The following is a 15025-nucleotide window of genomic DNA, read 5'->3' on the forward strand; positions in this document are numbered from 1 at the left end:
CAGCTCACTTGAAGGACAGGTCTCCTTAATAACCTCACCTGTATTAACTGGGTAAAAGACTATGAACTATTAATGACTGTAAAGGTACAACTCTGTAATATGTGTGTGTGTGTGTGTGTGTGTGTGTGTGTGTGTGTGTGTGTGTCTCCACTGTCAGTCTGTGTGTGTGTGTGTGTGTGTGTGTGTGTGTGTGTGTGTGTGTGTGTGTGCGCGCGCTGCTGGTCCTGTCTGTCTGCCTGCCATAGAGGGGAGTCGAGAGCTCTGCTGGGAACTACATGGTGCTCAATTTTTCAAGATGTCGTCGCTGGAACAGAGGCTGTCGCGAATCGAGGAGAAACTAAAGCAGGAAAATGAGGAAGCTCGCCGGAGAATCGACCTCAACATCGACATGAGTCCACAGCGATCACGTCCGAGGCCGAGTGAGTGTCCACCGGGGAGGACCGGGGAGTCGGTAACGGCCAGAATAGCAGGGGGAAAGATCGGAGAGGCGGAGGGAGGGTGGCAAGGAGTGGGGGTGTTATGCTTCTCCTAGCTACTACATGCTAACAGGCTAGCTACATAAACAAACACCGACTCAGTTTGGTCGGTTGATTTTACTGTTAAATCGCACAACGTTACTTAACAAGTGAGACTATTTCTACAGTGAGTAAAGCGGAACATTTAAAAAACGAAGCGCTGTCATGAAATATCTCTCAGGCAGTCACGTCCCGAAATCTGCTCTGATTCTGTCCTGTCAAACATGCTAGGCTAGCAGGCTAGCAATCCGAGTGATAGTCGATGGCAGGCCCAGCGTCAAACTGAATATTTGATGTCGTTTCCAGCCTGTTTATGATATAACACGGAGGTGCCATGCATTCCCAGCTCATCTGTAGTTTAGTGTAATTATCAAGAAGCGTGTTCTACTTGTGACTCTTGCGGCAAAGTCAATTTTCACTGCCAGTTTTGACCCCTTGACGAAACAGCCGCTAATTTGTGCAAGCTACCAGATGTAGCTAACGTTCAGCATACGTTACCAGCCGTTACTTGTGATACTATGGTGTACAAACAAGCACTGCTTCACAGATAGTGTTAACATTTCAGCAGCCTTACGCGGACTCATGAATGAAGTCCCTCACGGCATTAAGGGAATATGAAGTGAGCGTTGTAAGAATTGGTGAAACAGTATTGTTGGGCCCTTGAACCGTGTGGAGGAGAAAACTCAGACGAACAGCCCGGGGAGTTCAGCCGGGCAGTGTGCGCCATGCCTGCGCTGACTGACGTGTAACACTGAAATAAACACTTTGCTGGAGACAGAAAACACTTTATAAACCTTCCAGTGTGCGATGGTGAACTTTTCAAACTGCTAGCTGACAATATAAGACACTGTGTTCACTCACTGACTGCACAAAAATGATGTTTTTTTCTCTTTCAAGTCATCACTTCTTGTACGTTCAGATGAGGTTTGCGTGACATGACCACAAGCTGCTTTTTCCTGTTTTGTTCTTTTAGAAATGTTTTGCGAGGGTTCATGAACTGTCAGTGAGGATGATTATGTGAGTGTGAATGGGTTCAAGGAAATGCTGGTGATTATTCTGAATGTGTTTCTTACTGTCAACAAATCTCATTTACATACTATTAATATTAATATACTAACAAATATGGACTGTGCATCCCTCAGTGACATTGACCAAAACTAGTAATGCTCCAGCTCAGCACTGAACCTGATGGTCCACCACGTGAGCAGTCATTTAATTGTAGTGTTATTATTAAAGTCATCCCTATGAAAACCTCACCAATGAGCCACTCTCTGGCATGTGTATTAAGAAATATTTACTCCTGCTTAAGGAATATGTGCTAAACACATCAGTTACCAGCTGTTTTTTGGGGAAGGGCTCAGAAATTTCAAATATATTTCAATAAAAACTAGTGGGATCGGAGCTGAGTGCGACACACAGGGTGGGGAAATCAGAAAATATTGAAAGATGCTCTAAGCACTTTGTTCATTTTGGTCATTTTATAGGATTTACTGACAGTAAAGCAAAGCAGTAGAATGCTGCCAGCATTATCCTCATGTATACACCTCTTTTGTTAAGGTGTGAAGAAAACAAAGGAATTACAGAAGTCAGGAAGTCTGTTTTTTTTTTCATGTTTGTTATATGATGGAGCATGTATGTGCGAGCACGTGTGACTGTCTCAGTAGAACAGTGCAGTAATGTGCGTGTGTGTGTATTTCTTTCCTCTGTCTAGTCATCGTGATCCAGCTCAGTCCTGCTCCAGCCCCCTCCCAGCGTGCAGGTATCATTCAATCCATCGCTCTCTGTGCCACTGCACCCCCACCCCAACCACCTCTGCACCCCCATTTCTTCACCCCCCCCCCCCAAGTTCTTCTTTCTCACTTTTTTAAACCTGTCAGAGAAGATAGCCTGATTACTCATGTTTGTCTTTTTAACCCTTTTATGCATATTTCCGACATCCAGTGGAGTTTAGAGTCTAAAAATTACAAACTGTGGATAAAAAGATCTGTTAGTTCTGAAACAAGTGGCTGTAAAAGTAATTCCAACAAATGTAGGGCCATATTGTGTTTCAGCCAGACATACGAGATGAGGTTGTCTTTGAAAAAACATCAAGAAGTAACTTATGTTAGTGTCAGTTGACAAGTTTGGTGTCAAAGACATGGATTAACCACAACTTTTAACTTGCTCCCAAATTACCGTCAAATTGTCTTTCATTTCAAACCTTCTCCCAGCAAACACACACACACATACTGTACTTGCTTTCACACCTCTTACTCTGTTTCACACCCGTGCCTGGTTAAGAGTAAGAGTCTCCGCTTTAATCCACGTCTGTGAAACCAGTCCTTGACCAGTTCTGATATTTTAGCCCAGCAGTTATTTACACCTCCCCTCAAATCACATCCTCCCTCCATCTTTCCGTCCCCTCCACCTCCTCTCTCTGTCTGTGTGTCTGTGCCAGTGGCAGGGCAGTGTTGGTGTGTGTTGATGTTCACCGTGTATGTGTGTGCGTGGATGCGTGTCAGATGATTAACCTTCGTTTTGCTGGAGGCAGAGAATCACGGTGCATGTGGCTTTTCTGCACGACATGATGTTTTGGGTTGTGTTTTGTTTGACACAGTCTCTAATCCGGCATCCCCACTGGTCCGTCTGCAGGAGTGCTGTGAACACTCTGCCTTCTCTTTCTCTCTCTGTTTTCTTTGTGTGGCGACTGAAGACTTGCCTTCCTGTCCGAGTCCGACCGACTGACTGTCTGACTTCCAGCTTAGTCTGTGCTATGCAGTTTTGGCCGAATGTCTCTTCTATTTCTCTCTCCCTCACATCGGACTGTTTGATGTCGTTTGCCTGTTATTCATCTTCTGGCATCCCCCTCCTTCCTTTTGCAGCAGCACTGTATGAGCGGGAGGCGGTGCAGCAGTGCCTGCGAGTATCTATGTGTCTCCCCCTCTCCTCGCTCTGTCTGCCCGTCTATCCCCTCATCTGTCCATCTGGAGCCAGTCGAACTATGGAGCTGTGATTTGTGCCAAAGACTGCCTGAGTTTTCCTTCCTCTTCATACTAACACCTCCTCCCCTTCACTAACTGTTTCTCCCCTCACAGGCTGATCCCTCCACAGGTGACTCATGGATACAAACACCTGCTGGCACTCTCAGAAGAGCTGCCATCCTGCTACTATAACAAGAATGAAAATGATAATAATAACAGCTGCATGGTCCTCAAATAGTTTTGAACTGGTTTTTAAAAAGTGACTGTTGTGATATTGATTATAAGTAGGGACTTAAACGCTTCGCAGTAAGGGGTCTAAAGCCATACTCAGTGTTCAGAGTTGGCAAGGTCATCACAGCTGCTGACTTTCTGTGTGAGCATTTGGTTGCATGACATGTCTGTACTAATATTACTTTAGATTGTTCCCCTGAAATTCTTTAATATCTCAAGTTGAGAATGAGTTTGTACTCGATTCCACGTACTCCAAGGTCAGCATTGTTTTAACATGTTTCCGGAACGCATGATTTCAACCAATGGTTTTACGGAGCTTCAAGCATGTTGTGACGTCTTTATCGATTTTGGATTTCAGTTCCAGTTAGTTGTGAACTGCTGCTACGACTGTCAGTTTGGCATCCAAGGTTATAAAGTCATTTAGCAGTATCAACCACGCTGTTTGGCTGTGTGCGGATGATACTGGCTTTAATGTCAAACTGCGGTTTAATACAACTTGAGTTTTATTTTCATTGCTCCAGCCATCAGTTCGGTTATGATAACATGGTGTAATACTTTCTGAGATCTGGGAACACGGTGACATTGCTACAGAGGTGTCCAATGAGGAAACAAACAAAGCAGTTAAATGATCATACAGGTTGGGTTGTAAACCAAACAAACAAAAATGAACAGTAAAATTATTACCCACCAGTCTGTCCATTAGATTTCTATTGTTCAGATTGACTTCCTGGGTTAACTTTGAACTACCATGCTTGCCATAGTTGAGCACATTTTTTCCTGTTCAATGAACGACATTACTGCTGTGCTCAGTTTTTGGTTTTAGCTCAACGTGAGCAATGGGGACCCTATGAATAAAGTGGCTGCTCATACTGTTGTATTTTTGTAATGTTGCTCTCAGCAGTCCCTTTAATGGAAACACTGCTATCAAAACAGATAAAACCAATGGCTGGAGTTAATAAAACAAGGCCCAAGTTTTAGTAAACCATAGTTTTCCTTTAGAAACAAACTGTGGACCTCCACATCCCTAAACTGTACCTCCCGAGCTGTGGGCTAACCCTGTGCTGTCTCTCCCTGCCTGAGAATGGTGTTGCTTTTGCTCTGAGATAACCGTCCTGTTTGTTTTAACATTAGGTCGGGACATCAGTGAAACAAAAACAAAGCTGTAACTTTGTGGAAATAAAAACAGCAAGTTCATATGCTACGCAGGGTCTAGATAGCAGGCTATGGTGAAAGAACTCTTGGATCTCACCAGGGCCAATTTCTCTTAGTGTCTCATGGGAAATATTCTTCAGTTGGTGCTACACAAGACATGATAGATCATATTCTTTCTCATCAGACTTTGGTTTAGTCATTATGAAAAGAAATCTGAAGGCCAGAAGGTAGGAAGGAAGGGAAACAATGCAAAGTCAAAGAGAACACTGAAATTAGTTAAACAAAGCTAATAAAGCAGGCGTAGTAAAACATTATCATCTTCTCTATTGGTGCTTTAAACCCATCAGTAAATGCATAATAAACAGAGCCATCTTACACCTTCTGGCATGCCCTCCTGTGGTGCCAAACATTTTGCACCATTCTTTCTGTTCTCCTGCTTGTGTCTAATGTGCCATGTACTCCCCACCCCAGCACTCCAGCTGCCGCTGGCCAACGATGGAGGCAGCCGTTCATCGTCTTCAGAGAGCTCGCCTCAGCACCACCCTTACCCCAGCCGCCCGCGACACATGCTCACCCTGCCCACACCTCCGTACGGCCTGCAGAAGAGCCTAGAGAAGTATGTGGACACATGGTAACGTTCATCTGAGCAATGATTAATGAGAGACTGTATTTACAGTGGTCTAAAAACAGTGTTTGTGTGGCTTCAAACGTGATCTTTCATATATACACCCAAGCTTGTCACGTGAACATGTACACGACCACAGCAACATACAAACACTGGGGAGTGAGCAGAATCAAGGGTCATTAAAGTAAGAGCTGGTTATGTCACACATAATGGATCCACATGCAACGTGTGTGGGTGGAAGAGATGTACAGAGAGACATGTAGCATCCATTTGTGAGTCAGAAGTCTCACTCTCATCTCACTGCCGACATTTCACAGTGAAACATCCTTGAAATAGCATTTGTGCTCCATGACATTATGTGCTGTTGTGTGTGTGTTGTCCCCACAGTGCAGAGATTGACCAGAAATTGCAGGAGATCATGAAACAGACGGGTTATCTGAAGATCGACGGTCAGGTGAGATTTGCACACAGAGACACATGTTGAGTTTGAAAAGCAGGCATGCTGGTTAGCTGGTCATAAAACAGAAACCATCGTTAAACTAGGTCAGGGCTAAAACCCTTTTAAAGCAAACATCCAAACCACTGAAATGTCCTTGATCAGAATAGACACACTACCAAGAACACAACAGCTCTCCCTGGCTGTCTTTTCCTCTTTGACAATGAATAGAATATTCTAAAGACTCGAAAGCTGTGAGATGTGTGTTCGAGGACAGTGACTTCAGGTTGGCCTCTTTTTGCTTGTTTTGTGTTTTTTTTTTTTTCTCCTCGCTCCTCCAGCCTTCAGATCCAGTGTCATAGTCAGCGCCAGTCTCAGTTTGAAGATGCTTGAAATGATTTGACTCATTGCTGCACTCCAGATTGTTTTTACTTCTCTCATTAGCCCAGAGGGGTAGTTACATCATTCACTTGATGAGATGTCGCTCGCAGCGTCTCAGTCACCAATGGTCTGATTTTAACGAGGCACGGAAATGATGCATCGTCCCACTGTGTGTCGGTATTCTCAGACATGGCCAGTGGGGGAGCAGCTTAATTAAACACCAAAACATTTGTTCGTAAATGGCCCAGAGGGTTTTACTGTTGCCTTACGATACAAAGAGTACAACTGGCTTCTCATCTCTGTTCAGCTTGAAGAATTTGCATTTTAACCAGTAAAGCTATCTTGAGAATGATCTAAAGTCTTGTTTTATCTGCGTTTGTGACGCCTTGTCTGTCCACAGCGGTATCCAGCTGAGGTGACAGACTTGATCAGCGAGGGAGAGATCGGCAGCGGGACCTGTGGACAGGTCTTCAAAGTGCGATTCAAGAAAACCGGCCATGTCATCGCTGTCAAAGTAAGACCCTCCTGCACTCACCAGGTCACTGTTCACACAACACATTTATCAGTACCTCCTTTCCTCTGGAGGCATGGCATAAGTTTATTGTGTGTCCATATGATCCCTGTTAGCTTCAGCTGTTACTGTTTCCTCTCATTCTAGGATCCGCAAATACAAATATACATGGGACAAATTGTAGACATCAACAGTTATTAAAGATAATTATAATAATATTATAATGAGATATGAAATACATCAAAAATTTATTGATCAACAGCACATTTAGTTTTCAACAAGAATTCATTGGTCCATAATCCAGAAAGAGATCAGAGACCCAAGAAAATCATTAAAACACCCTAAATGATACAGTATGGCACTGATAGTTTGAAGCTCTGTAAAATTGACAGTATGTCTGTGATTGTGCTGCTGATGCCGTGATGTCAAATGAGTGACTCGCATCCTATCGTTTTAGTCAAGCTGAACCTTTTTTGGTAAAGGTAATGTGTGGGCTGGTGATGTCTTGACAGTAAAGACACGAAGAACACTCTCAGACAGTACAGACTTGGTGCTCAGCCTGGCAAAGCTCTGATCTTCTGTTGTGCTTTAATTGTGACTAGTTTAACAGCTCAGTCAGAACAACAGCCCCACATAACAAGCCTCCTATTTAAGAGATGACTTAATTGTAACCATCCCGGCTGTTAAACAATTAGGGAGTCAATCAGCTCACCAGAGGAGTCTTTGTTTTGTGATTTCCTAATGGCTTGTTTCTTAATGTGCACACCTAGCATGGTGTGTGTCCTCAAACACTGTCAAGAATCTTATCTGTCTTTGTGTGCGTGTGTGTGTGTCACCAGCAAATGCGTCGCACAGGAAACAAGGATGAGAACAAGAGGATCCTGATGGACCTGGATGTGGTGCTCAAGAGTCATGACTGCCCTTACATCATCCAGTGCTATGGCGCCATAGTTACCAATGTAGGTATCCCCAAAATTGTCTGTATATTTTGTTCTTGTATTATAGCAACAAGAATAGTAGGATACCAGTAATCAGAGTACTTCCACACTTTAACTGTCTGTTTGAACACGCCAAACAAACTGCAGCCTCAGGTTTGTTTTCATGTTTCCATCCGATGTGACTGCTTGCGCTCTGTGTTTCAGTAAACTCCCCTGCGGTACACTCTGAACTGAACGGGTTAAATCTGGATGTGTATGTGTGTTTGTGTATAGACGGATGTATTCATTGCCATGGAGCTGATGGGAACATGTGCTGAGAAGCTGAAGAAGAGAATCCAGGGCCCCATTCCAGAGCGAATCCTTGGAAAGATGACAGTGGCAGTAAGTGAAGAAACTCACACACAGATGGGAAAATGTAACACTTTATAGTTTTGTTCTTATAGTCTTACTGTGTGTGTGTGTGTGTGTGTGTGTGTGTGTGTGTGTGTGTGTGTGTTTCTGCTCCAGATAGTGAAGGCGTTGCTGTACCTGAAAGAGAAACATGGTGTCATCCACCGGGATGTGAAACCCTCCAACATCCTCCTGGACGCTAAAGGTCAGATCAAACTGTGCGACTTCGGCATCAGCGGACGCCTCGTCGACTCTAAAGCCAAGACCCGCAGCGCCGGCTGTGCTGCCTACATGGCGGTGAGTGAAACCCAGGCGCTCTACACTCAAAATGCTACTAGTATCTTACACACAAATCCCAGTTTGCATGATACACACACTGATTCCTTTAACAGAGCTTTTTCTGTTTTGCAGCCTGAGAGAATAGACCCTCCAGATCCCACCAAGCCTGACTATGACATCCGGGCAGACGTGTGGAGTCTTGGCATCTCTCTGGTAAAACTGCTTTCATTTTTTTTTTTTTTTACAATAAAAGCAGAGCACCTGCACTTGTTTTCAAAGTGGACTGTTAAGGGGCGAAAGATTTAGCTTTATTTCATTCATTCATTCATTCATTTATTTATTTATGTTATACCTGTAATAGCAGTAATAATAGCGTGACATGTCTGTAGTAACAACTGCAGTTTTCACTCCCCTCAGTATCATATTTGCACTCTAAGATGAGGAAGGAGCAGCTGAACATTTGGTGTATGATATTTGTATCAAGTCTTAAACTTGTGGGTGTAAGCACAGTGTCAGCATGGTCTGCTGATGCACTGACCTCAGACCAGCATTCGTAGTCAAAGCTTGCTAGTTTAGAGTGTACTGCTACCCTTGTTTGAAAGCCAATATGACAGATGATTTTTTTATTTTATGTGAGGCAAGGGGTGTTTTGGCTCATCTCTAGTATTCTCCTAAAGCATCATCCATTATTCTACAGCTGTGAGCAGAGACAGGAGTGGTTAAATGATAAGACCCCTTTTCCAGTGGACAGTGGATGTAAATGGTTGTTGTGTCCTCAGGTGGAGCTGGCCACGGGACAGTTTCCTTACAAGAACTGCAAGACAGACTTTGAGGTTCTTACCAAAGTGCTGCAGGAAGATCCTCCTCTGCTGCCTCTCAGCATGGGCTTCTCCCTTGACTTCCAGTCCTTCGTCAAAGACTGGTGAGCACAAATCTCACTCATATGAAGAAATGTGCTGTTTTGATATAAAATGTATCTGAAAATGTGTCTTTTAAAATTAATTTACTGCGACTTCACTCCGTGTGTGTCTTTCCACAGCCTCACAAAGGATCACAGAAAAAGGCCAAAATACCACCAGTTGCTGGTAAGACACCAGTCACAATGAGCAACAAACATTTTGTTGAGATTCACCAGAATTGCCCAATGGTCAAATGTAACTAAACTGTCTACCTCCCTCTGTATCTCGGTCTGTCTCCCTCATCCAGGAGCATAGTTTCATCCGGCGTTACGAGGTGCTGGAGGTGGACGTGGCTGGTTGGTTCCAGACGGTGATGGATCGCACTGAGTCACCTCGCAGCAGCCAGTGTTACAGCCATCAGCACCAGCTCCACTCGCTCTTCAGTAGGTAGCCTAGCTCAGCCCGGCGTTAGCTTAGCCAGACGCTAGTCTAGCCTAGCTTTAGCTTTGCCAAGCCCAGACTCAGTCTGTCCTAGTCTAGTCCAGCGTTAGCAGCTAAGCCTAGCGTTAGACCCAACCCACCTGTCCATCTGTCCAACGGATCACTTGAGGAGCCCACAGAGGACGGAGAGAGACGGAGACTCGATGGAGGACTCTGGATGGACAGATGGACGGAGAGATGGACTGATGGATGGATGGATGACACAGGTGGTTCTGTTTATCAGTGTGTTGAATCTGGACAGGCAGACATGGGAAGGGGGAAAGAGAAAAAGGTGCACACTGTAGTTAGCTTCATTCGTTTACACACTGTTTGTCTTGCCACCCGATCACGTCACATCACAGTGGGTCTAAACAGCCACACGCTTGCATACAAACTGTTTGTGTGTCTTGTATGTATTCCTACATTTCCTCCACTTTTTTTCACCCACATGTCTGTCTCCAGCATTGATCCAAGTCATTGGATTAGTCAACAGAGTAGTCACTACACACTGGAACAAAGCATCTACTACATTAGCAAACCTGAATCTCTCTTGTACATAAACGTTATGGCGGACACAACGATGTCTGGTGCAATTATGGTTCTTCAGGTGTTTCTACTATCACACATTCTCAGGCTGTATCTGTGTGTGTGTGAGTGAGTAAGTGAGTGTGTGTGAGAGTGTATCAATATCAAGACACAGTCACTGGTTGTTTTACAAGTGAGATTATATTTCCTAGTCATTCAATCACCTAGACACTACAGCTGTATCACACAAACAAGAATGAATTAATATGTTGGCTGTGCTTCATTTTTAACATGTAAGGATAGTAAATCATTTAGAATAGCCGTCATGGTATTTAGCAACTGCATAATTGGGGGAAAAACACTGAAAAAGAATTACAAAAAAATTAGCGTTGCATTTTAGCTTTGTAGAAAAGGAGTTGTTTATGGGTTTTGTGTTTCCAGAATGAGGTAGATGAACTAAAAGAGTGCTACGAGAGATGGAGGGATGCTAAGAGGAGAAAAGATGAGTTAGAAAGGAGGAGTGTCGGACTCTGTGCGAGAGAAAAGTAGGGAAAGTGGAAGAAGAGGGGAGTTTTACTCTTGTTGATGACTGTTTTTGAATAACCGTTACCAGTGTGAGAAAGGAGAGGTTGGAGGTAAAAATGGGAGCAGAGTGCTTTTTCATTGAGAAGATGCAGAACGGGAGCCTGTCTTGTACAAAGAATAGAAATGGGGTAGATCTTATTACCTGTGGAGCATTTCTTTACTACACTCTCTGTTTGTCTACCTCTTCCTCTGTGTCCGCCTCTCTGTCTGCCTCTGCCGTTCAGTGTGATGTAGATGCTCCACAGTGTTATCAGACCAAAGGCTGCGTGTAGGTTGTTGTTGGTGGAGGCCAAGAGATTTTGACCTGCTCCTGTGAAAATGTCACACGTTAAGAAACACAGACAAAGGCATGTCGAGCATGTTATGGTGTTTTCAGAATGGAGAGCGGGGGTCTCACAGTATTTAGAATTGACTCTAAAGTCTGCTTTTTGTTATCTGCTTTCAAGTCTCCGTCATAGACTGAATGAATATACTTGCATTTTCTTCTGTTACCCCCCTTCACCCCGACATCAACCCCCATTTCCACTTGAAACATTCATCTACTTTTTCCCGGGGTGCAACGAGCGGTGTCAGTGATTCCATTATTGATTCATCTTGTAATGTTTTTATTTTGTCAAGTGCTCATTCAGTCTATAACTTTGAGACCCCTGTGTGTCAGGCTGTAGACATCAGGCACACCTGAACTGATCAAAGTGTTTGAAACTGCGATGCAGAGATGAACTTTAGTCCTTCTGCCTCCCCTCTGGCAGGGCCACAGCCAAAGCCTGCTCGATGTGTAGACTCAAACCTCCCACACCCCGTCACGCACCAAACCAAATCACTGCTAGACACGGAGAACTGAGGACCAGCAACGATAGAGAGAGGAAACCGTTAAGTGTCCGAGAGTGACAGAGAGATCCGGGAATGTTGTCGAGATGGCAGATAAGATGAGTGAGAGTGAAACGACAGGAAAACGAGAGGAGAGGACGGAGTGAGGTGAGAAGGAAGACAGGGAGCGCTCAGAAAGTGGGATGGGAAGTTAAAGAAAAGTCAGAGACAGACTGGAGTTGGATGACAGGTGATGACAAGTGAGTGTGTAAAAAAAAAAAAACGATAGGAAACAAGGAAGGAAAACGTCAGCCTGAGTTTCACAGGACTGCCGAGCTCTGACGCTAGCTGGTTGTTGTGAAAAGCTTTCATGGTGTTACACCAACCTACCAATTATGAGTTTAGCGAGTGAGTTAGCGCGTTGTGTTTATGATGTTTACTGTTCTGTTCAAACAATGTTATTTATTTACATTGCTACTGCTGCTACTTTTTTATTGCTTTAGACGCTGCTGCCACTTCTTTTCCCCAAAGGATAAATATTTTATTATTTTTCTTTTAAGCCAAATAAGTGAAATAATGCAATGTCAACACGTTACCAAATACAGAAGGGCAAGTCTGAAGAGGGCAAAAGCAAGTGAGAGAGGGTGAGACGGATTCGAAGAGAAAGTGCAGGGAGGTCGGCTTCACAAAAAGTACTAACAAACAAAATACAAATACACAACTCACCTCAAATGTAGCTCTCTGTGTAATGGAAGTAGTTCGTCATTTATGCCATGACATCACACTAAAGTCTGTACAGTGTAGATATGATTAGAGGGGTTGTCTGTCTGTCCAGATGCTTTTTGTCACGTCCATTCTTCACTCTGTCCATCCGTCCCTCCATCTGTTCACAGGTTGCCTGCAAGCTTGACAACCTTGACATTTCACACCAAAGGTGTCCACAACTCAACAAAAAATATGAAAGAGCGTTGCTGTTATTGTTATGACTATTGTTATTGACATTATAATGGATTACTCTCAGCTATGGTATATATGAAATCTCTCTATAGTTAGTGGGAGAGGGTGAGGCGGGGGTGGGGTGCGCTACAGTATAGCAATGCTGCGTGTGTGTGTGTGTCATACAGTATACTGTACAGGGGGAGACTGTTAAACAAACACATGACAAGGCCCCAGCAACACAAGCAGCCATCTTAACCTTCATCCTCCAGTGAATCACCTCACCGCAGGCCTGTATCAGGAAGCAAACGCAGCCTCGAGTGGATCTCTGTGGGCTGCCTGGCTTCACCGCCGCTGAACGTTAGCCATCCTGCATAACTGGTGTCGCACAGCTCATTATCAACTGGCTCTGGCTCTGTCAACTGTGGGTTTTTCAGTCCAGATATGAGTTCTTAATCCCAAACCAATCAAATGTAACCTCTGTAAAGCCAACTGCAATGTCTTGTTACCTAACAGCGATATATACACCCATGCTGATATATCTGTAGTGAACGTAAGCTGATGCGTCAGTCTAGCTCTGCTGTGTTTACCCTGAAAAGAACCTCGATGATCATCTATTTTTTCCTAATGTAGGAAAGCTCCCACCAGCACCACAGAAACCACAATACTGTTTTGATGGGCTGAGTGGCACCCCCTCCTTGTGATAAGTAAACTAAACTTTATATAATAATAATAATATGCAGCTATAATAGTCACTAATTAGGCTGTTAGTGTGTTAATCTGTAATCTGTGGAGTTTCAACCCTGGAGTGGACACGTGGTTGTGTAAAAAAAAACTCTTAATCTATGACATCATTCTCATGGAAATCAAAGAATCTCCACTGATACATTAAGACACTCTGTATGTGTTTCTTGTTACTTTATCGTAAACTCTGTACTTGTGTCCATGTCGGTAAATCTTTCTGAATGAAGACTCGGTGCTTCCAGTGATCTGATTGGCCAGCACATGGTCAGGTTTAGATCAGATCTGCTCCGTTAGCCCTGCAGACGATCTACTGCCATTACAAGTGAGCCAGCTTGATGATACCAGAAAACCTATGATGGCTCATGTGGCTTCGTGATACAGGCCTGCTGAGCGGATGTGATGGTGAGTTGGCGGTCCGTTAGCTCGGCCTTTGTTGGGTTTTAATCTGCAGACCGGCCGGTGACCTGGAGCTGATTTAACACTGAACAGGAACTCTTGTTATCGGTGTTCCTGCTCTTGTGAACTCAAATCCAGATGACAGGATTTGGGGCTGATCGTGACAGACCTGCTCAGCCCCCCCCCTGCTAAAACTATTGTATATAAACCTGAATCTGGTGCTTAGCATTCATCAGCTGTACGGCGCTGCCAGCACAGGCTGAGGTGTACTCATCGGTGCAGTTTCAGAAACACTCTAGGACTCTGTACAACGTTCACTGTTCCAACTCTGTATGTGTATCTTGTGTCCAAACACGAAGCTGGACCCAGTCTCCCACTGTTGAGGGTCTTTGTTTTTAAGCTGATGTGTATTTTACGCATGCACACACTCGCTCCACCACGCTGGTTTTGCGTGCATTTCCATTCAAACACCTGATTGGGTGACGGTGCCACGCCACACCCCTGTGAAACCAATCATGTCAGGCCAGGTGTGCACCTGCAGAATGACTGTCAAATGTGTGTGTGTGTGTGTGTGTGTGTGTGTGTGTGTGTGTGTGTGTGTGTGTGTGAGAGAGAGGAAACAGAACATCTTATTACTAACCTACACACACAGCAAATGTATAAAGTTAACCAGTTCTGCACAGCGATGCTTGCTACTGCCAGTAGTGGCTTTATGTGTATATGAGCTCGTGAGGCGTGAGGTCCGGGTTGGACAGTATAACAGTTAGTTCATAGCGTGTACCTGCGCTGTGCCTCCACACCGAGGGGGAGCGTGTGTGTGTGCGTGCGTGTTTGCGTGTGTCGTGAACCCATCTGTAAGTAAACCAAATATCATTTTCACTATGCAGTCATTCAAACCATGTCAGCTTGCTTCGATGGGGAAAAAAGCCTTCTGTACATACACAGATTTAGGGATAAACTGGAGTTAGCGACAGTGTGTTTTTCTTTTTCGAGCCCCCCCTCCCCCTCCCAGTGTGATCAACATCACCGCCTTCAGCTAGTTCACAGAGAAGAGAGAGAGCAAGAGATATGTTTTGAATGAGCTGACAAATATTTAAGGATTGTATTGGGGTTGGGGAGGGACAGGGGTTAGATGGGGTTTGTAGTTTTGGGGGAGATACAGATCAATGCTGTAAAGTATATCAATTGCATGTTATTGTCACCGTTGTAACTGCCATTGTTTTTGTTTTTGTTTT

General features: G+C 44.2%; 1 protein-coding gene across 2 annotated transcripts; it reads left to right on the forward strand.

Annotated features, from left to right (window-relative positions):
• Positions 1-223: 223 nt before the first annotated feature.
• On the forward strand, positions 224-12411 carry map2k7 (mitogen-activated protein kinase kinase 7). 2 transcript variants are annotated; one of them, XM_076728061.1, is made up of 12 exons: positions 253-419; positions 2227-2274; positions 5330-5474; positions 5871-5937; positions 6701-6814; positions 7651-7770; positions 8023-8130; positions 8257-8436; positions 8551-8631; positions 9198-9340; positions 9458-9503; positions 9625-11984. In XM_076728061.1, the coding sequence occupies exons 1-12, from the start codon at positions 296-298 to the stop codon at positions 9766-9768; spliced, it is 1320 nt and encodes a 439-aa protein (XP_076584176.1). In that variant the 5' UTR covers positions 253-295; the 3' UTR covers positions 9769-11984. The 2 variants fall into 2 exon arrangements, with proteins under 2 accessions (XP_076584177.1, XP_076584176.1); XM_076728062.1 differs by lacking the exon at positions 2227-2274 and having other exon boundaries at positions 224-419; positions 9625-12411.
• Positions 12412-15025: the final 2614 nt, after the last annotated feature.

The sequence above is a fragment of the Chaetodon auriga genome, chromosome 4 (genome assembly GCF_051107435.1).
Source record: "Chaetodon auriga isolate fChaAug3 chromosome 4, fChaAug3.hap1, whole genome shotgun sequence".
NCBI classification, from domain to species: Eukaryota; Metazoa; Chordata; class Actinopteri; order Chaetodontiformes; family Chaetodontidae; genus Chaetodon; species Chaetodon auriga.

Coding starts and splice junctions, on each gene's coding strand:
- map2k7 (XM_076728061.1), top strand. CDS start 296: ATGTCGTCGCTGGAACAGAGGCTGTCGCGAATCGAGGAGAAACTAAAG. Junction 8,437..8,550: donor GCTGTGCTGCCTACATGGCG/GTGAGTGAAACC, acceptor TCTGTTTTGCAG/CCTGAGAGAATAGACCCTCC. Junction 8,632..9,197: donor GGAGTCTTGGCATCTCTCTG/GTAAAACTGCTT, acceptor TTGTGTCCTCAG/GTGGAGCTGGCCACGGGACA.